Below are 20,601 nucleotides of genomic sequence, written 5' to 3' on the forward strand. Positions count from 1 at the left end.
GAGACTGGCTAGGCCACTCCAGGACCTTGAAATGCTTCTTACGAAGCCACTCCTTCATTGCCCAGGCGGTGTGTTTGGGATCATTGTCATGCTGAAAGACCCAGCCACGTTTCATCTTCAATGCCCTTGCTGATGGAAGGAGGTTTTCACTCAAAATCTCACGATACATGGCCCCATTCATTCTTTCCTTTACACGGATCAGTCGTCCTGGTCCCTTTGCAGAAAAACAGCCCCAAAGCATGATGTTTCCACACCCATGCTTCACAGTAGGTATGGTGTTCTTTGGATACAACTCAGCATTCTTTGTCCTCCAAACACAACGAGTTGAGGTTTTACCAAAAAGTTATATTTTGGTTTCATCTGACCATATGACATTCTCCCAATCTTCTTCTGGATCATCCAAATGCTCTCTAGCAAACTTCAGGCGGGCCTGGACATGGCCTGGACATGCTTAAGCCAGTACGTCTGGCACTGCAGGATTTGAGTCCCTGGCGGCGTAGTGTGTTACTGATGGTAGGCTTTGTTACTTTGGTCCCAGCTCTCTGCAGGTCATTCACTAGGTCCCCCCGTGTGGTTCTGGGATTTTTGCTCACCGTTCTTGTGATCATTTTGACCCCACGGGGTGAGATCTTGCGTGGAACCCCAGATCGAGGGAGATTATCAGTGGTCTTGTATATCTTCCATTTCCTAATAATTGCTCCCACAGTTGATTTCTTCAAACCAAGCTGCTTACCTATTGCAGATTAAGTCTTCCCAGCCTGGTGCAGGTCTACAATTTTGTTTCTGGTGTCCTTTGATAGCTCTTTGGTCTTGGCCATAGTGGAGTTTGGAGTGTGACTGTTTGAGGTTGTGGACAGGTGTCTTTTATACTGATAACAAGTTCAAACAGATGCCATTAATGCAGGTAACGAGTGGAGGACAGAGGAGCCTCTTAAAGAAGAAGTTACAGGTCTGTGAGAGCCAGAAATCTTGCTTGTTTGTAGGTGACCAAATACTTATTTTCCACCATAATTTGAAAATAAATTCATTAAAAATCCTACAATGTGATTTTCTGGTGAAAAAAAATCTCATTTTGTCTGTCATAGTTGAAGTGTACCTATGATGAAAATTACAGGCCTCTCATCTTTTTAAGTGGGAGAACTTGCACAATTGGTGGCTGACTAAATACTTTTTTGCCCCACTGTGTGTGTAACTGATAGATGCACACTACATGTTATTAAATATAGTGCATTCGAAAGTATTCAGACCCGTTGACTTTTTCCACATTTTATTACGCTACAGCCTTATTCTAAAATGTATTAAATTAATATTTTTCCTCATAAATCTACACACAATACCCCATAATGACAAAGCGAAGACATGAGGTCGAAGTAATTGTCTGTAGATCTCAGAGACAGGATTGTGTCGAGGCACAGATCTGGGGAAGGGTACCAAAACATTTCCGCAACTTTAAAGGTCCCCAAGAACACTGTGGCCTCCATTATTAAATGGAAGAAGTTTGGAACCACCAAGCCCCGTCCCAGAGCTGGCCGCCCGGCCAAACTGAGCAATCAGGGGAGAAGGGCCTTGATCAGGGAGGTGACCAATAACCCAATGGTCACTATGACAGAGCTTCAGAGTTCCTCTGTGAAGATGGGAGAAACTTCCAGAAGGACAAACATCTCTGCAGCACTCCACCAATAAGGCCTTATGGTAGAGTGGCCAGACGGAAGCCACTCTTCAGTAAAAGGCACTCTCAGACCATGAGCAACAAGCTTCTCTGGTCTGATGAAACCAAGATTGAACTCTTTGGCCTGAATTTCGAAGCGTCAGGGGGGGGGGGGGGATAATTTAATCAATTTTAGAATATGGCTGTAATGTAACAATGTGGGAAAAGTCAAGGTATTCTGAATACTTTCAGAATACACTGTATATGTAAATTGTAAAGTATTTTGGCTGTCTTTTTCCTTTTGTCAGACCCCAGGAAGACAAGCTGTCACCATTAGTGCCAGCTAATGGATCCTATAAAATAATATGATTTATGAAAAGAAATGTGCTTTTTCCTCATCTGCTTTGGGAATTGTTTATCCAACACAAACACTGCTTGGTTTAAGTTCCTGATGCATTCAGATCATATGGACAGAAAGCACCAATGGTGTGTGTGTGGTTTTGCTCTGTGTTCACTAAACATTGTTGTTACAATATTTTCTAATCTGTGTCTCAAATGTCTTTTGCATTGTATAAATGTTCTCCTGGGGAAAAAATACAGAACGGCATGCATTTCCCACAATACGTAAGTCTCAATGGTTGTACTATTTCCTGCTCTTTGACCAAAGCTGGCATGCCCGGTATTAACCCCACACATTCACCCAGCCACGTGTTCTCTCTGACCGGTGTGGTCTGCACCATGGGCTTCTTCTGACCTGTTGACCTCAATCTAACACAGAACCCACAGCATGACCTGTCCTGGCTTTCCTCTCCTCCTTATTGCAGCCCTTTGTTCTCCAGAGGCTGGTTTATACTAGGTCTGACAACATGTCTGTAGACCATTAGAATGGGACAAGTGTCCATGGACAGTCTTAGACCTACTGTAGAAAAAAACCATCCTTTGTCGTATTTTGTTATTGAACTTCTGGTCACACCTTGCTCAGTGCCTGCGTCACGAGGGTCACATACTGTCTGTATAATAATTACATGTCTGGTGTGACATCATGACAGTTATAACATGACATGTGAGCCGTGAGAAAATATTTAGGATATATCTGAATTTCTACAATAAGAACACATTTTTAGCCACTGGGTGCCCTTCTCGTATGTGTTGAGGGCAATGGTGTTAACCACTAGGCCACCCCAACTCAGTTAGTTATTAAACTCAGTTTCCGTAAGCTGATCTCACCTGCTCACGACACTTTCAAACATCATTATTAAGACTTGTTCATCTAAGCCTAATGACTCAAGTGAAGGGTTTCCCCAAAAAAGCATGTTTTGTGAGTGGTTAACCCCCCCCCCCCAAAAGAACGTTTCAGCTATTATCAAGTGAACACTTATGGAAATATACTGAAAGACCATGGTATATGTCTATTGATATGGACAGGTCTGGTTTGAAAAGAGAAACTGGGGTATGATCTTAGGTAACTACATGGTTGATAACTCACACTTTTTTCTTTCTTTTTAAAAACGTTTTCACCAGATATTACTTTGCCGTAAGGCTTTTCCTCATTCTCCCCTCGTGGTTGTTTCTTCTGAACAGGGTGCAAAACAGCATGTTGACTGGAAGCCTATCTACCACAGTGTCAAAGCTGGCTAGCGAGACATACCCTATCCCGATTTGGTTATCATCCCCTGATTTGTATAAAATTCTACCTTAACTCGGATACCATCACCAACAGTCAATGTTTCGCACATCACCTCCTTTTGTTGAAAATGACTGCTTTCCATTTGGTCGTTCTAAATAGTATCTGGTGATCCTCACATATTTTACTATTCAAGCAAATTTCTGCAATGACGGAAATATTGCCTGCTGAGTATGCTTTTATGCAAAGCATTTCTGATCAAAGTGAGCAGTTGGAAAAAGGACTTTTGGGTGTTTGAAACAAGTGCCGACTGTAATTACCCCAACATTTATTCTTTGTACATCCATAATTCTGACCCTTTTCAATGGCTTGATTGCTGATTAAATATTTCCTTCACAAGTGTGCCTTTTTCACGCAACTGAATGCCTGTGATGTTGAACAAATCAGGGTTTGTTACTTACTACTGTGGGGGCTGTGTGATAGTCTAGCAGTTCCTCTATAAAAGCCCCTCTGTCTTTTTCAGCAGAGCAGCTCTGCACCTGCAAGTAACAGCTTCTTGCTTCAGGGCTCTCTCGCTCTCTCTGTGCTTAAGATTCCCACACAGCTCTTCTGGTTAGCCCTAACATACACTGTAAGGGTAAACTAGGGGAAATAAGGACAAGCATGCAACAAATGGTTCCCAGATGTTCCATTAGCCTTGCCAAAGTGGAAGCAGGCAGGCATTGAGTATGACGTGTTGCATGTGAATTGGACAATTGTAGCTTGTCAGAGAGCTGAACAAAGACAACATTGTTCAGGTGGGTTGTTTCTGGAGAGGACCAAATTTACTAAGTTTGCACCTGTTATTTTGTAAAAGTGATTCATTAACTAAACATGAATATGAAACTATTTATTTATGCTAAGTTACAGTGCCTGTAGAAAGTTGACACTCCGCCTGGATTTCTTCACATTTTGTGTTACAAAGTGTGATTAAAATTGATGTAATTGCCATGTTTTTGTCCACGATCTACACAACATACACAACTCTAATATTAAAAAGGTGAATGAAAAATAAAATACTAATATACCTTCATTAGATAGGTGTTAGAAACACAATTGGCAGTGATTACAGCTGTAAGTCTCCTAGGGTGAGTCTCATAAGAACTTTGCACACCAGTATTGTGCAATATTCTCCCATTATTCTTTTCAAAGATTTTTCAAGCACTCTGTCAAGTTGTTCAGGATCATGGATAGACAGCAATTTTCAAGTCTTGACATAGATTTTCAAGCAGGACCATTCACTGTCTTGGTAAGCAGCTCCAGTGTAAATTTGGCTTTGTGTTGTAGGTTACTGTCCTGCTGAAAGGTGAAATCCTCTCCCTGTGATGCAGCCACCACCATGCTTGACAATAAGGAGGCAGTTACTCTGATGTTGTGTTGGATTTGTCCCAAACATAAGGCTTTGCATTTTGGCCAAAAATGTTATTCCTTTGCTTTTGTTTTTTTTTCAGCATTACTTTGGTGCCTTGTTGCATACGTATGCATATTTTGGAATATTTGTATTCTGTATATTTATTTATTTTCACTCTGTCATTTAGGTTGTTAATTATGGAGTCACTAAAGTGTTGTTGATCCAGCTTCTGTTTTCTTCCATCACAGCCATTTGTTATTGTTACTGATCTACCAACCATTGCCCTTCTTCATGGTTTCAAAAAGGTTTTTGTAATTTATGCTTTCCCTGGTTTTTGTAATTTAATCTGTGCTTGAAATTCAATACTTGACTGAGGGACCATGCATGTGCGTGCACAGTGGCAAGAAAAAGTATGTGAACCCTTTGGAATTACCTGGATTTCTGCATACATTTGTTAGCAAATTTGATCTGATCTTCATGTAAGTCACAACAATAGATGAACATAGTGTGCTTAAACTAATAACACACAAATGATTGTATTTTTCTTGCCCGAATACATAATTTAAACATTCACAGTTTAGGTTGGAAAAAGTATGTGAACCCCTAGGCTAATGACTTCTCCAAAGCTAATTGGAGTCAGGAGTCAGCTAACCTGGATTCAAAATCAATGAGACGAGATTGGAGACGTTGGGTAGAGCTGCCTTGCCCTATTAAAAAAAACTCACAAAATGTGAGTTTGCTATTCACAAGAAGCATTGCCTGATGTGAACCATGCCTCAAACAAAAGAGATCTCAGAAGACCTAAGATTAAGAATTGTTGACATGTATAAAGCTGGAAAAGGTTACAAAAGTATCTCTAAAAGCCTTGATGTTCACCAGTCCACGGTAAGACAAATTGTCCATAAATGGAGAAAGTTCAGCAGTTGCTACTCTCCCTAGGAGTGGCCATCCTGCAAAGATGACTGCAAGAGCATAGCGCAGAATGCTCAATGAGGTTAAGAAGAATCCTAGAGTGTCAGCTAAAGACTTACAGAAATCTCTGCAACATGCTAACATCTCTTTTGACGAGTCTATGATACGTAAAACACTAAACAAGAATGGTGTTCATGGGAAGACACCATGGAAGAAGCTACTGCTGTTCACTACACGTCTGAAGTTTTCAAAGGTGCACCTGGATGTTCCACAACGCTACTGGCAAAATATTATGTGGACAGTTGAAACTACAGTTGAGTTGTTTGAAAGGAACACACAACACTATGTGGAGAGAAAAAAGGCACAGCAAACCAACATAAAAACCTCATCCCTACTGTAAAGTATGGTGGAGGGAGCATCATGGTTTGGGGCTGCTTTGCTGCCTCAGGGCCTGGACTGCTTGCTATCATCAATGGAAAAATGAATTCTCAAGATTATCACAACATTTTGCAGGAGAATGTTAGGCGATCTGTCTGCCAATTGAAGCTCAACAGAAGTTGGGTGATGCAACAGGACAACGACCCAAAACACTGAAGTAAATCAACAACGGAATGGCTTCAACAGATGAAAATACGCCTTCTGGAGTAGCCCAGTCAGTTCTGACCTCAACCCGATTGAGATGCTGTGGCATGACCTCGAGAGCAGTTCACACCAGACATCCCAAGAATATTGTTGAACTGAAACAGTTTTGTAAAGGGTAATGGTCCAAAATTCCTCCTGACTGTTGTGCAGGTCTGATCCGCAACTACAGAAAATGTTCTGTCTGTCTTAGTCATTCAAAAATCATGTCAACACCTATTATTACATACAGAGTGATTCCATATAATTTAACCTCGTTAAGCCAAATTAGACTTTGGAACTAATTTAGGCTTGCGTAAACCAAGGGGATGAAATCTTGTGCGACAACCATTTTAGTTAATACATTTTTATGGAGGGGGCCTAGACTTTATATAGGCACTGCCACTTAGGAGACGTTTTTATCCAAAGAGACTTAGCATATAACTGACTGCATATAAGATGACTAACTTTCTGTAAAAGTGTCCTGGTTCATTGAGTGATCATCTTTGCTTGTGTCATTTCAGGCACCATCTGTCATGGCCTTCCCTGCAACGACGCCGACGGGAATGATGGCATATGGAATGGTAAGTAGTTTGGGGGGGTTTATCTTTTCAATCTCATGAAGCCATGCCTCGGAACCCTTTTTATATATACAGTACCAGTCAAAAGTTTGGACACCTACTCATTCAAGGATTTTTATATTTTTTTTAATGTAAAAAAAAACAACTTTTGTCTGCATTGTAGAAGAATAGTGACAACATCAACACTATGAAATATCACATGGAATCATGCAGTAACCAAAAAAGTGTTCAACAAATCCAAATTTATTTTATATTTGAGATTCTTCAAAGTAGCCACCCATTGACATCTTTGCAAACCTTTGGCATTCTCTCAACCAGCTTCACCTGGAATGCTTTTCCAACAGTCTTGAAGGAGTTCCCACATATGCTGAGAACTTGTTGGCTGCTTTTCCTTCACTCTGCAGTCCAACTCATCCCTAACCATCTCAATTGGGTTGAGGTCAGTTAATTGTGGAGGCCTGGTCATCTGATGCAGCACTCCTTCTTGGTCAAATAACCCTTACACAGCCTGGAGGTGAAAAACAAATGACAGTCCCACTACGCCATTCCATCTGGTTTGAGCTTATCGCTGCAGAATGCTGTGGTAGCCATACTGGTTAAGTGTGCCTTGAATTCTAAATAAGTCAGACAGTGTCACCAGAAAAGCACCATCACACATCCTCATCCATGCTTCATGATGGGAACCACACATGCGGAGATCATCCGTTCACCTACTCTGCGTCTCACAAAGACACAGCGGTTGGAACCAAAAATCTCAAATTTGGACTCATTAGACCAAAGGATAGATTTCCACCGGCCTTATGTCCATTGCTCGTGTTTCTTGGCCCAAGCAAGTCTCTTCTTATTATTGATGTCCTTTAGTAGTGGTTTCTTTGCAGCAATTCGACCATGAAGGCCTGATTCACGCAGTCTCCTCTGAACAGTTGATGTTGAGCTGTGTCTGTTACTTGAACTCTGAAGCATATATTTGGGCTGCAATTTCTGAGTTACAGTTAACTCTAATGAACTTATCCTCTGCAGCAAATGTAACTCTGGGTCTTCCCTTCCTGTGGCGGTCCTTATGAGAGGCAGTTTCATCATTTGATGGTTTTTGAGACTGCACTTGAAGGAACTTTAAAAGTTCTTGAAATGTTCTGGATTGACTGACCTTCATGTCTTAAAGTAATGATAGACTGCTGTTTCTCTTTGCTTATTTGAGCTGTTCTTGCCATAATATGGACTTGGTGTTTTACCAAATAGGGCTATCTTCTGTATACATACCACCCCTAACTGATTGGCTCAAACACATTAAGAAGGAAAGAAATTCCACAAAAAGGCACACCTGTTAATTGAAATGTATTCCAGGTGATTACCTTATGAAGCTGGTTAAGAGAATGCCAAGAGTGTGCAAAGCTGTCATCAAGGCAAAAGGTGGCTACTTTGAAGAATCTCAAATATGAAATATATCTTTATTTGTTTAACACTTTTTTTGGTTACTACATGATTCCACATGTGTTATTTCATAGTTTTGATGTCTTCACTATTATACTACAATGTAGAAAATAGTACAAATAAAGAAAAACCCTGGAATGAGCAGGTGTATCAACTTTTGACTGGTACTGTATATCTAACATTATTTTTTACACGTTCTGAGAATGTTGCACCATACTGTAGCAGACCTGTTTGGAGATTTGTGAGTACCACATTCAGTACATTAATTGATGTTGTTTACATCTCTAAGCCTTCTGTTTGTCAGAAAGAAATTATCATTCCCCTTTCTTTGAACCAATGACAATTGTTGTTTGCTAGGTTGACTTCTGCAAAAAAAAGAAATCCTTTAACACTGGTTCACTCCAGGTTCCGGGTTCATAAAGCGTATCATAGTAGGATCAGTTTAGCCTTTTTAGATTATAATGAATGGACCGAGGGGGCCTGAACCTGTATCAGCACTCCTTCTTATAGACACTTTATGAATACAGGCCTTTCCAATGCAAAGGTGACCATTCCTGTGCTTTTAAAGAAGCTAAAAGGCCAAGTCCTTACAATAATTAAAATGTACTATTTCACCAGCATAATATTGCAGTAGCACAGATTTGGTTGACTTCCAGTGTAGGGCTGGCACAATTAATGTATAATCGTGTAACTGACGATTATGGATGAAGACCATCATGAAAATAAAACATCTGTCAAAACGTTTTGTTTAAAAAATATATATTTGTGTGGAACAAACAACTGACTGAAGACTGGACGACCAGGCAAAATTCCATGACCATCAGAGCCCTACTCTAGTGATGTGTTGATGAGTTGGTGGTGGTGAGAGAGCTGGTGTTCTTGTCAGCGGCGGTGATGTTGTGGGTGGTGAGAGAGCTGGTGTCAGCGGCGGTGATGTTGTGGGTGGTTAAACAGCTGCTGAGAGCTACAGACCAAAGTGCCACTCCACTGCGTTCGTTATGATTGATGTATTGTAACAGGCCCACAATGTGGTTACTACAGTCTGATTTGGATATACATTTGGCTGTTTACGCTGCAAAACATTTATAAGTTGTCCCTTTTTTGGGTTTAGAAGAAGTGACTGCTAAATGCTAACTCCCATTCGTATATGCTGGTGGCAAAGCTAGCACTTGGAAATCGGTGGTGGTAGTCAGTCATTTTTAACTGCAATGCAGTTGATTAAGATCAAATGAACATATATTGGGGTTGACATCCTTACAAGCATTATACTTTGATTTTTACCTCAACATAGTGTAAAATACACATATAAACAATAACCTAACTAGGCAAATTTTGCTTGGGGGGGCAACGAGGAGGTTCGGGATCTTTCCCCCACCGTTTCCATTGCAGTTCCATTGTTTTGGTCGGGTTTGATTGACCTCTTTACCGCATGTATACCATAGAATAAATAGAACAGGCGTCCACATTCAAGGCAATTATGGAATAACGGCCATAGGTGCAAATCAGGAAGTAAAACAGGAAGTGTACCCATCAATATGTGCTGTGATTTGTTGATTCAACTCAACTGATATTGAAAACAATATTCCGTTGCATGAGCCACATCATTTGAATGAACATTCCTACATTACCATGGAAATAATTGCATTTCAATACCAGGTAGCCATTGTGAGTGTACCCATGATTTTACCAGTCAAATTGCCAGGGATAGAGGTTCCTAAGCCATTTTTTTCCCATTATATTTCTATGGGGAATACCTTTTATGTTTTTAATCAGTGTTTGTTTGGCTTTTGAAGCATGTAACACCCGGACCAATTTGTGGCAGTGTATTGCACAGTATAGTGTAAACTATGGTCTCGTTAATTTCTACATCCATAGACGAGCCAAAGGCTTTCATGACGAATCAAATGGAAAAGTGACAGATGTCTTGTAATGATTGACAATGCCATGCATCACAAGATGGGCTGATTCAGCTGTAGTGGTTAACTTTTACTGCCCAATGCTTGTCTCATTAAGGAGCTACTGTATATTTGAACTACAGTTAATTAGTCAACAGAGTGAAATCAGCCGAGGAACTTAAACAATGATTTTGTTCTGTTCAAATTCCACTGCACTTGAGACTGAGGCATCGTACTACTACATAACCCGTCATGTCTCACTGGAATAACACAAGCAGTTATGTCAGAATGATGGCCATTTCTTCAGCAGGATGTCGTTTTGATTTTCACAATTTTAATTTTGTTTGCTTGTTTCTCTTTCTTCAGCCTCCCCAGATGGGTTCCATGGCCATGATAAACCAACCCACCATGATGTACAGCCAACCGGTTGTGAGGCCGGCCAACCCCTTTGGCCCGGCCCCAGGAGCACAGGTACAGGTGCTCTCCATTCTACTCCCTTCCCCAGGAGCTTTCATCTGAACAGATGCCAAGGAGTAGGGTGAAGTTGCCCTCTAGACACTGATCTTGGATCAGTTTAGAATTTCCCCCACTAATGGCTATGGCTAGGAATGGGTGAGGGGAAGCTGATCATAGATCTGTACATAGGGGAAATTTCACCCTGGAGCAGATCCCAAATCTTCTTGCTTTCTGAGGTGAGGTGCCTGGCTAAATTGTCCACGTCCTTGAACTAGTATCTATCAGAATGGGGTCAATTCCATTTAAATTCGGCAAGTTTATTTAAATTTAATTCCAAAATTGGATTTGATCTCTGCTATCTAAGTCTGATTCTGTGGCCAAATTACCTCCCACTGAGGTGGTCTGCCTGTTGTATGTATGGAAAAATCTGTCAGCAGGAAGCATCCAGCACCACAACCCATTCTCCATAAAAGTGGTATTGGAATACACACATAGGTATTCCATATATCACTGTTAAATGATGTAATGTGGCATAAAGAATTCTATTCCGGAGGGCAATTGGAATTCTGTGTTTTGGGACTTCTATTCAGAATGCGCTTCCACATTCACCCTCATGCCATTTCAGTGATGTTGTGAAAATGTATGCATGCACTCACTACTGTAAGTCTATGGATATGTACACCCTCATCCCTGTTTCATCTCTTCAGTAGGCTCTAAATCAGAATGGTAGCAACCTTAGGAGAATATATTTTGGGGAAGCAGGGTATCTTTTCTGACACGATACTCTGATCTGCTGTCCTCATGTCAAGAGTTGTAAGGTTTTACCTCCACACTGAACATGTTAGGCAGCTACACTCTGGACCTGACCTTGTGCTCTCCATTCTACTCCCTTCATATCTGTAGCTAGGTTTTCCCCTCCTCCCGTTTCTTTTTCCCTCTTTAGCTGTTCCTCCATTCCCCTGACCCTGTCATTCTCTCTGAACTAGTCCTCGGCAGCTTCTAGTCCCTCCAGTCAGAGTCCTCTCAGAGCGCCAGGAAAGGACCCTTTTGCCCAGCTCTCTCTCAAGGATTTCTTGTAGAACATCTTTAGGTACATGTCCTGTGTGCGTCTTGGCGTGTGTGCTGCATGCTCATATCTGCAAACTTTTGCTCCGCTTGCCGTGTACACAGTGAGTTTGTTGATTTTATTTGTGCTTCAACAACTAACACTGGCTCAGTCATTCCCTTTATAGTCACTCAACCACCTGTAAGATGCCTTGCATGTCTGCACGGAAGTCTGACCGAGACTGCGAAACAACACTGTTCAAAAAGTACATTGGTCCATGTGACATTTTGACAGTGTAATAAAAGTAGTACTGTTATTAAACCATATCTATCACTTGACTAACCTTTGAGACATTTATTTTAAAACACAGCCCCATTTGGTTTGCATCAAATATCAAATCAACATTTGCATAAATTATGTTGTGGAAGTTGACTGTTAAATGCCACTGTTTAAAAAAAAAATAATTAACACAGTTAATTAAGTCAAATGTTAAAAAAAAAAAAAGTTAATTAAATTAAATGTAGACTGCTAAATATGTTGATTATTTTCTCCAGAGTGGACTGGAGCCCTATATGTATGTTTATCATGTTGCAATTTACATTTTTTGTTTGCATACATCACATTTGCATCAAATTAAATCTAAATGAGGCCAGAATTCAATAGATTGTTCTGCACTGCAGTTTCAGGTGTGTTGGATTTGGCCAGCAGTATGTCCTGGATGGAGGGCATTTTGGATTAAAGAATAGTCAGTCCTGTTGTATGCCGGGGGACCGCTCAACAGGTCATGACACGGGACTGGGGATTCCTGAATCAGTGTCAATGCCCTCCATTATGGACACTGCTGTGCAAATCAAACACACAGCTGAGAACACCTGTGTAAAAAAAAAACCACACACAATCAAATTATTTTTTTATTGTATTCTGGCCTATGTTTGTGAAAGAGTTTGATTTGTTATCAAGGAAAGCAAGGAGTATGAATGTTTGGCATAATCATTTTCTAAAACAAATGCTTTGAATGATAACCCGTCTTAGTGACTGTATTCAGCATGACCTTTCTTTCTCTCTGCAGATGCAGTTCATGTAACCTGAAAGGGAGGCTTTTGTCCTCTGAAGGCAAACCAAGAAGCAGCTAAACTTTCACTTTCAAGTAAAATTCTGTTTTTACTCATCGTTGAGAATATCAGCCCAAATAAGAAAGGACTTGAAGGAATCAAGGGGAGGAAGCCATGTCCAAGACGTGTCAAATATACGTAGGACAAGGATCCCATTTTGTAATTTGTCTTACGAGAAAAAGTGTGTGACCCCTCTACAGGGATCACTCATCCCATTTGTCTTCTGTAAAAGATAAACATGGGTGTTGAAAGGGAGATAATTTGACTTTGCTGTTATGTATAAAATAGTGGGTTATCACAAACAGCTTGATGTTATTGGGGTGAGGACGTGGGTTCAAGTGGGACGAGTGGAAGAATTGCTTGATCTGATCATCAATCGTGCATTATCTAATTTAACCATCACTGATTAGTAACGCTAACCTCTGTTTTATACCATGATTTCAATATTTTTTTCTTTCAAAAAAGTTGTATTACATTTGCAGTAGACATTCCTTGTGTATTGTTAGTATTTATTTATAATTACCCATGGAGGAAATGGGGTGGGTGGGGGGGGGGGGATAATAATAATGTCATTGAACTCTTCCTTGTGGGAGGTATTCAGGTTTATACATGGTTATGATTGATTGTATGATTGGAGTTTGAGAGTGAGAGTAAAAAATAGTTAATATAAAGATGAAAAAATTTAACTGACTGTCAACAGACAGTTTAGCTCTAATCACTGAACTGGCATAATGTCAAGCACAGTTCTTTGTGGCTCAAAGTTACAACCCTCCATGTGTAAGGGGTGATATGGACGTCAAACAAGGGTATTCATTCAATACAGTCCATTCTGTGAGCTAGGGTCTTTTTTCTTTTTTTGCAAGGGAACATTTTCACGCACTAGCAAAGCACTACATTTGTGATTCGGCGGCATTGAGATGGATCCGCATTTCTGCTTTACGCTTGGCATGTCGTTTATTTTACATGGCTGCCTTTCCAACCTGAATGTGCAGTGTGTCCTTCAGGCTCGGGGCCATCTTTACATAGACCAGCACTGGGATTGGGGGAAAGAGGGAGGTGATCTTCACAGGAGGCAGGGGGAAAAGCTGTGATTGTGTCACTGGAAGGTCAGCTCTGTGTAAGTGGCAGACCTGGGTTCAACTACTATTGGACATCTTTTAAATACTTTGTTTGCTTTAGCCTGTCTAGAGTGCCAGATATGCTGTGTTAGCAGTTTTGGGACGATTAAATTGGTCCATTAAGCCAGACGAGCTCAATCAAGCACAGAAAGTGTGAAATTAGTATTTGATCCCATGTCTGGTAAGAGGGCAGAAGGGTCCAGTTAAGCAGGGAGAAATGGAACACTGTTGATCGGTGCTTTGTGTGTGTATATAGAAGAAAGCCTATCCCATGATGGAAAGGATATGTGCAGGATGGTCAGAACCTGAAGGTTATTCTATTCATCAAATATTTACTGCATTGTCCCTGCAGAGTATATTTTTGTTTATATTAAATATAAATAAATTGATGTATGCAGACTTTTGGTTGATTTTCCAATAAAGTGCAGTTTTCAGTGGGTTTTATTTGAATTCTTTCTTTTTTTTTCTCCACATAGTATTTTGCCCCAGTTTCTTGAGTTTGTGTGGGTGTATGTGAATGGATAATAATTAATTGTAATCCACTGTATTACATACAGGTAATGACACGAGTGGCCAAATGAGGTAGATGGGTTTTATATGAGGGAGACTAATAAATTGCTCTAATTCCCCCCAGGTTATAACCAGGGCAGATTTAACCCTGTGAAGCATCATGTGGCATATTTGTTTAAGAAAGCATTCCCGGATCCTTGCTTTGTAGTTTCATTGCATGTTTAATGGGAATACATGTCTCTGATGCCAACATGAGGCCAATGCTAGATTTACAAAAGTGTGTGTGTGTGTGTGTATCCATGCTTTGGCCTGGCTACTTGAACCTCTTGTGGATGATAGGTAGCTGGCAGGTAGCCGGTAGCGGAAGGTAGCCTAGTGGTTAGAGCATTGGGCCAGTAACTGAAAGGTTGCTAGATTGAATCCCTGAGCTGACAAGGTCAAATCTGTTGTTTTGCCCCTGAACAAGGCACACTGTTCCTAGACCGTCATTGTAAATAAGAATTAGCCGGGGTCTTGGATGGGGAAGGGCCCACCACACTCAGCTTCTGCTCCAGAGGTCCCAGGTGCATGTATCCCTGCTGGACAGCACCAAGTGGGGAGGGAGAAAGAAGGGGAGAAGTAGTCCCATATAAGAGATGCATCCTGTTTGGCCTGAGATTTCCCATCGCAACAAGGAAAGACATTGTTACTCTCAGATTGCTACTCTTTCCCGATTGTGTCCACTGCCAAATGGAAGTGGCACAGAGGCAATCCCTAAGGCTCTCTCTCCACCCGTCCCTCCCTTCACTCTCCATAGCCTCTGTGCCTTGGACTTTTTATGGGGGGGAGGATTCAATAAAGAGCTGAATGTCTGATTCAATACCTTCTGAGTCTAAAATGAATGGCATATTTGTTAAAGGATAGCCAAGTTCTATGTCACATTCATGACTGTTTTAGCACCGTACTGAAATCATGTTCTCGTCAATACTGTGGTAAAATGAAATTCTCAAATGAAGTGTTATCACAAGTGAATCAGGAGTGATTTTTAACCTTTATTTAACTAGGCAAGTCAGTTAAGAACAAATTCTTATTTACAATGACGGCCTACCCTGACCAAACCCTCATGAATCTGGGCCAATTGTGCGCCGCCCTATGGGACTCCCGATCACGGCCGGTTGTGATACAGCTTGGGATCAAACCCAGGTCTGTAGTGATGCCTCGAGCACCGCGATGCAGTGCCTTAGACCGCTGCTTCACTCGGTCCCCCAACCCAATTTAGCAGCACGCATAAGGAACACCCAACCCAAACAACAAAGTAATCTTTAGCTTGTGCTGCCCCTCAGCTGAGGCTGACCTATATATCCATAGACAGATGACACTGGAGGCTGCCAGCACAGCTTTATATTTCTATTGGACTTTGGCTACTAAGAAAATGGAGGAAAAGCAAGTAGAGGAAACCATATGCTTATTGAGATACGCCCATAGTCTAGACATCAATTATAATTTGACTCCAGTTGATGTGTTGAACACAAGAATGGCCCGAGGAGGACCTAATGGGGTCTTGCCTGCAGGTGGGTCTGGCTGCCGTAGAGTAGCACACTGAGGTCCTCTGTTGGCCTGTGGGATGCCTCGCTGCAGCTGCCGCTCCTTTCATCCATCTCCAGCTCTTTGGCCTGCTTCTGAGCCCGCTATGCTTCCGTTGCTGGGTGGAAGGGAGATACGGGGCTGTTGCTTACCCTGTCTGGTGGGAACCATGAAAATCATTAGAAATGGGGAGGAGGGAGGGGGTTCAAATTACATTAATTATTGACTGAAAAAAAAGCCTGTACAGTACCCAACATGGAGAAAAAAATGTTTAGGGTTTCGGTGTCGAAAATAATTAGAAGCTCAGTAAATGAAAGCACAATTTTCCAAGAGAGGAACGTACTGGTGGTAGCCATTGTTGGTTTAAGTTTTTATCTTGAGTTTAGCTGAGAGGTCATGCTGTCTCCGAGGGAAATGAGTGTTGCCAAATAGTCTTGGGAAGGGTGGTGTGACTCAGTGGCTTCCCGTTCCCACACTGGTGCCCACTTATGGTTAGATTGGTTAGTAAAACAATCATAGGACAATTGTCGTCGTCATTTTTTAAAAACGTTTAATCGTGGATCAAAAATTATCAGGTGTATTTCTGTTTGCCCATCCGCTATGCTTCCCATTTCAAATGTGAAATTGTGCATTGATCATTATCAATATTCATATTCTTTTTTCAGACGATTTAAATTTAAATTTGTATCATCTGGGCACCTGGGCACTACTCCACAGATGAAGTTGCAATATCAGATGATAAAGAAACTGTATTTCAGAAAGGCTAACATATTTATATTTATGCTATATGCTTGTCAATACAGTGGCAGCAACTGTTGCACAGACAAACTCCAAAAGTCACAAGGAGTCACTACTCTGTCCCTGTGCTCTTCACTTCTTCGAGTCAAGGAGCAACACTACTGGCATCATTGGACAAATGTCATCACTTTTAGCAACAACAAAAAAATATTGTATAATTTCAATTGGAAAGACATCCTAAATCTAGCCGAGAGTGATCATTGCAGTGCCATCCCAGCATTGGTTCGCCTGCTAAACAGTTAAAGATAGCTTTGTTTTGTATATTAACTGTGTTTTGTTAACTTGTAATAATTCATATTTAATTGTTTCATTGTAACTGGTACTTTTAGTTCAGATTTTTGTTGCCATTTGTACAAGGATTTGTCAAATAATAATAAAATATAAAAAACATTGTCATCCCCTGATGGTGGACCAAGCAGAGCGTTCTTCTTTATGATGGTCTCCTGTTCTGTGGAGTCAGAGGGTACCAGTCCTTCCGCTTGAGTCAGGAAGACGTTTCTGTGGACAGGACAGCAGAGAGATGAGTGAGACCACAGGTGGAAAGCAAGGAGAGCGCTGTTTTACCACAGGTGAGTGTATGAATAGTATAGCATTGCATAGAATTGATTTTTTGGGCTGTCTTGCCTAAAAATGGCATGACATTGACCATAGGAGTTGGCTATACAAAACAAACTGATCTGGGACCAGGCTATCCAGTTTCAGTCTAACATGACATGTCATGTCACACAATGTGACAGACAGTGAAAAGATAGAGATAGTAGCCTATCCCTTAATGCTGCCAATACATCAGGACATATGGCCATCTATCTGAATGTGGGTGAATAGTTGTGTTGAGATTTGCAGGTCGTCCAGGCAATGCTCAAACAGTTGACTCGTGCTCAAGGTTCTCCTCCAGTTTCCATAATGGAAACATAATTCCATAATGTATACCTCTCTTGTGTAAATGGCAAGCTGTTGGCTATTCCAGAAACAGGACTATTATATTTGCCAGCTAACTTTTATAAACAGCCACATGTAACTGATGATTTTCTGGTTCATTAAAAAAAATATTGTATATTTGTTGTTGATGTTCAGTTAATAATACCTTATTTTAAATCTATATTTACCAAAAACAAGTTATTTTGGACAGTTAGCTGTCTTGCTCATTAATCCTAGGGTAGGAGCATTGGGCCAGTAACCGAAAGGTTGCTGGATCGAATCTCCGAGCTGTCTGCCCCTGAGCAAGGTAGTTAACCCACTGTCCCCCGGGCGCCGATGACGTCAATGACGATTAAGGCAGCTCCTGCACCTCTCTGATTTCTGCACCACTCTGATAAATGTGGAAGACACATTTCAGTTGTACAACTGACTAGGTATCTTCCATTCCTCTGGACAGCTGATTTCAGCGTGCAGCTCTTTCACACGGAGACAAACAATTTACATATTAATTTTGTAACATTCATGTTACATTAATATTGCACATTCATTACACATTATTGGGAAATGTAATATTCTAGGTTGGGAGCAACGGTGAATGGTCAAAAACAGTTATTGACAGGACGCTTGATGATTGTTATAATATCCTACTGCAGAGCCTAGTAGAGGCTTCCTGCCAGGTCTTTCTCCTGTCTGCAGACCAGCTCCAAGTTCTGCTTCAGAGGTTTCTCCATCAGCTCTCTGTTTACCACCTCTCTCTGCTCCTGCTTCCTTTCCTGTTCCTTAGCCTGCTTCCATAATACCTTGATTTCGGGAATGGAAAATGAGTACAGACCATGTGAATTCACATTTGCAAATCTTCACTTTTTTTTGCCTCGAGTTGACTGACCTAGAACTCTTGTATTTCCTTTCTCTTCACTTGGAGTCTAAATACCACACAAAGTCATAGTCTGGGAATGTGTGGTTGGAGTCGATGTCATTTTCTGGTTCTCAAAACCTCTAGCTCTATGTAGCCAGAGCCTTCATTTATCTGTCTATTTCTAAGACAAATACTCTGTATCTAGCTAGCTAGAGTTAACACACCTTGTGCATTTCTGAAGCATTATTTTCTAATACAGTTGAAGTCTGAAGTTTACATACACTTAGGTTGGAATCATTAAAACTTGTTTTTCAACCACTCCACAAATTTCTAGTTAACAAACTATAGTTTTGGCAAGTCGGTTAGGACATCTACTTTGTGCATGACACAAGTCATTTTTCCAACAATTGTTTACAGAAAATAATTACAGATTATTTCACTTATAATTCACTGTATCACAATTCCAGTGGGTCAGAAGTTTACATACATCTAAGTTGACTGTGCCTTTAAACAGCTTGGAAAATTCCCAAAAATTATGTCATGGCTTTAGAAACTTCTGATAGGCTAATTGACATCATTTGAGTCAATTGGAGGTGTACCCGTGGATGTTTTTCAAGGCCTACCTTCAAACTCAGTGCCTCTTTGCTTGACATCATAGGAAAATCAAAAGAAATCAGCCAAGACCTCAGAAAAAAATTGCAGACCGCCAGTCTGGTTCATCCTTAGGAGCAATTTCCAAATGCCTGTAAGTACCACGTTTATCTGTACAAACAATAGTACGCAAGTATAAACCATGGGACCACTCAGCCATCATACTGCTCAGGAAGGAGAAGCGTTTTGTCTCGTAGAGATGAATGTACTTTGGTGCGATAAGTGCAAATCAATCCCAGAACAACAGCAAAGAACCTTGTGAAGATGCTGGAGGAAAAAGTATCTATATCCACAGTAAAACGAGTCCTATATCGTCATAACCTGAAAGGCCGCTCAGCAAGGAAGAAGCCACTGCTCCAAAACCGCCATAGAAAATCCAGACGAAGGTTTGCAACTGCACATGGGGACAAAGATCGTACTTTTTGGAGAAATGTCCTCTGGTCTGATGAAACAAAAATAGAACTGTTTGGCCATATTGACCATTGTTATGTTTGTAGGAAAAGGGGGGATTCTTGCAAGCCGAAGAACACCATCCCAACTATGAAGCACGGGGGTGGCAGCATCATGTTGTGGGGGTGCTTTGCTGCAGGAGGTACTGGTGCACTTCACAAAATGGAAGGCATCATGAGGAAGGGGAAATTATGTGGATATATTGAAGCAACATCTCAAGACATCAGTCAGGAAGTCAAAGCTTGGAAGTCAAAAAATGGGTCTTCCAAATGGACAATGACCCCAAGCATACTTCCAAAGTTGTGGCAAAATGGCTTAAGGACAACAAAATCAAGGTATTGGAGTGGCCATCACAAAGTCCTGACCTCAATCCTGTAGAAAATTTGTGGGCAGAACTGAAAAAGCGTGTGCGAGCAAGGAGGCCTACAAACCTGACGCAGTTACACCAGCTCTGTCAGGAGGAATGTGCCAAAATTCACCCAATTTATTGTGGGAAGCTTGTGGAAGGCTACCTGACACGTTTGACCCAAGATAAACAATTTAAAGGCAATGCTACCAAATACTAATTGAGTGAATGTAAACTTCTTACCCACTGGGAACATGATGAAAGAAATAAAAGCTGAAACATATATTATCTCTACTATTGTTCTGACATTTCACATTCTTAAAATAAAGTGGTGATCCTAACTGACCTAAAACAGAGAATTTTTACTAGGATTAAATGTCAGTAATTGTGAAAAACTGAGTTTAAATGTATTTGGCTAAGGTGTATGTAAACTTCCGACTTCAACTGTAGCTAATGGATCATAAAAAATAAGGCTTTACATGTAGGGATTTTCAATTCAGATCGCAGCTAGCCAGGGTTGGGGTGTAACGGAGTACATGCAATCATGTAAGGGGTTGCAAAAAAAACGGTAGCTGTATAATCCGTTACGTTACCAGCAAATAAATATAATCGTATTACAGATACTTTTGAAAGTATTAATTTTAAATTCAGAAAGGATGTTTGCAAAAAAAAAGATTTG

At 40.9% G+C, this 20,601-nt stretch overlaps 1 protein-coding gene across 15 annotated transcripts in view; it reads left to right on the forward strand.

Annotated features, from left to right (window-relative positions):
- The window catches only part of LOC139418047 (phosphatidylinositol-binding clathrin assembly protein-like), a 55,710-nt gene extending 41,441 nt beyond the window's left edge, over positions 1 to 14,269 (forward strand). For 5 of the 15 annotated variants that reach the window (XM_071167162.1, XM_071167173.1, XM_071167158.1 and 2 more), the window contains 5 exons: positions 2,249 to 2,272; positions 6,717 to 6,776; positions 10,466 to 10,570; positions 11,542 to 11,645; positions 12,670 to 14,269. In XM_071167162.1, coding sequence (XP_071023263.1) covers positions 2,249 to 2,272; positions 6,717 to 6,776; positions 10,466 to 10,570; positions 11,542 to 11,634 — 282 coding nt within the window. In that variant the 3' untranslated portion in view covers positions 11,635 to 11,645; positions 12,670 to 14,269. The remainder of the gene's footprint in view (positions 1 to 2,248; positions 2,273 to 6,716; positions 6,777 to 10,465; positions 10,571 to 11,541; positions 11,646 to 12,669) is intronic. The other 10 variants (XM_071167171.1, XM_071167164.1, XM_071167170.1 and 7 more) reach the window with 3 other exon arrangements.
- The last annotated feature ends 6,332 nt before the right edge of the window (positions 14,270 to 20,601 follow it).

The sequence above is a fragment of the Oncorhynchus clarkii genome, chromosome 10 (genome assembly GCF_045791955.1).
Source record: "Oncorhynchus clarkii lewisi isolate Uvic-CL-2024 chromosome 10, UVic_Ocla_1.0, whole genome shotgun sequence".
NCBI lineage: Eukaryota > Metazoa > Chordata > Actinopteri > Salmoniformes > Salmonidae > Oncorhynchus > Oncorhynchus clarkii.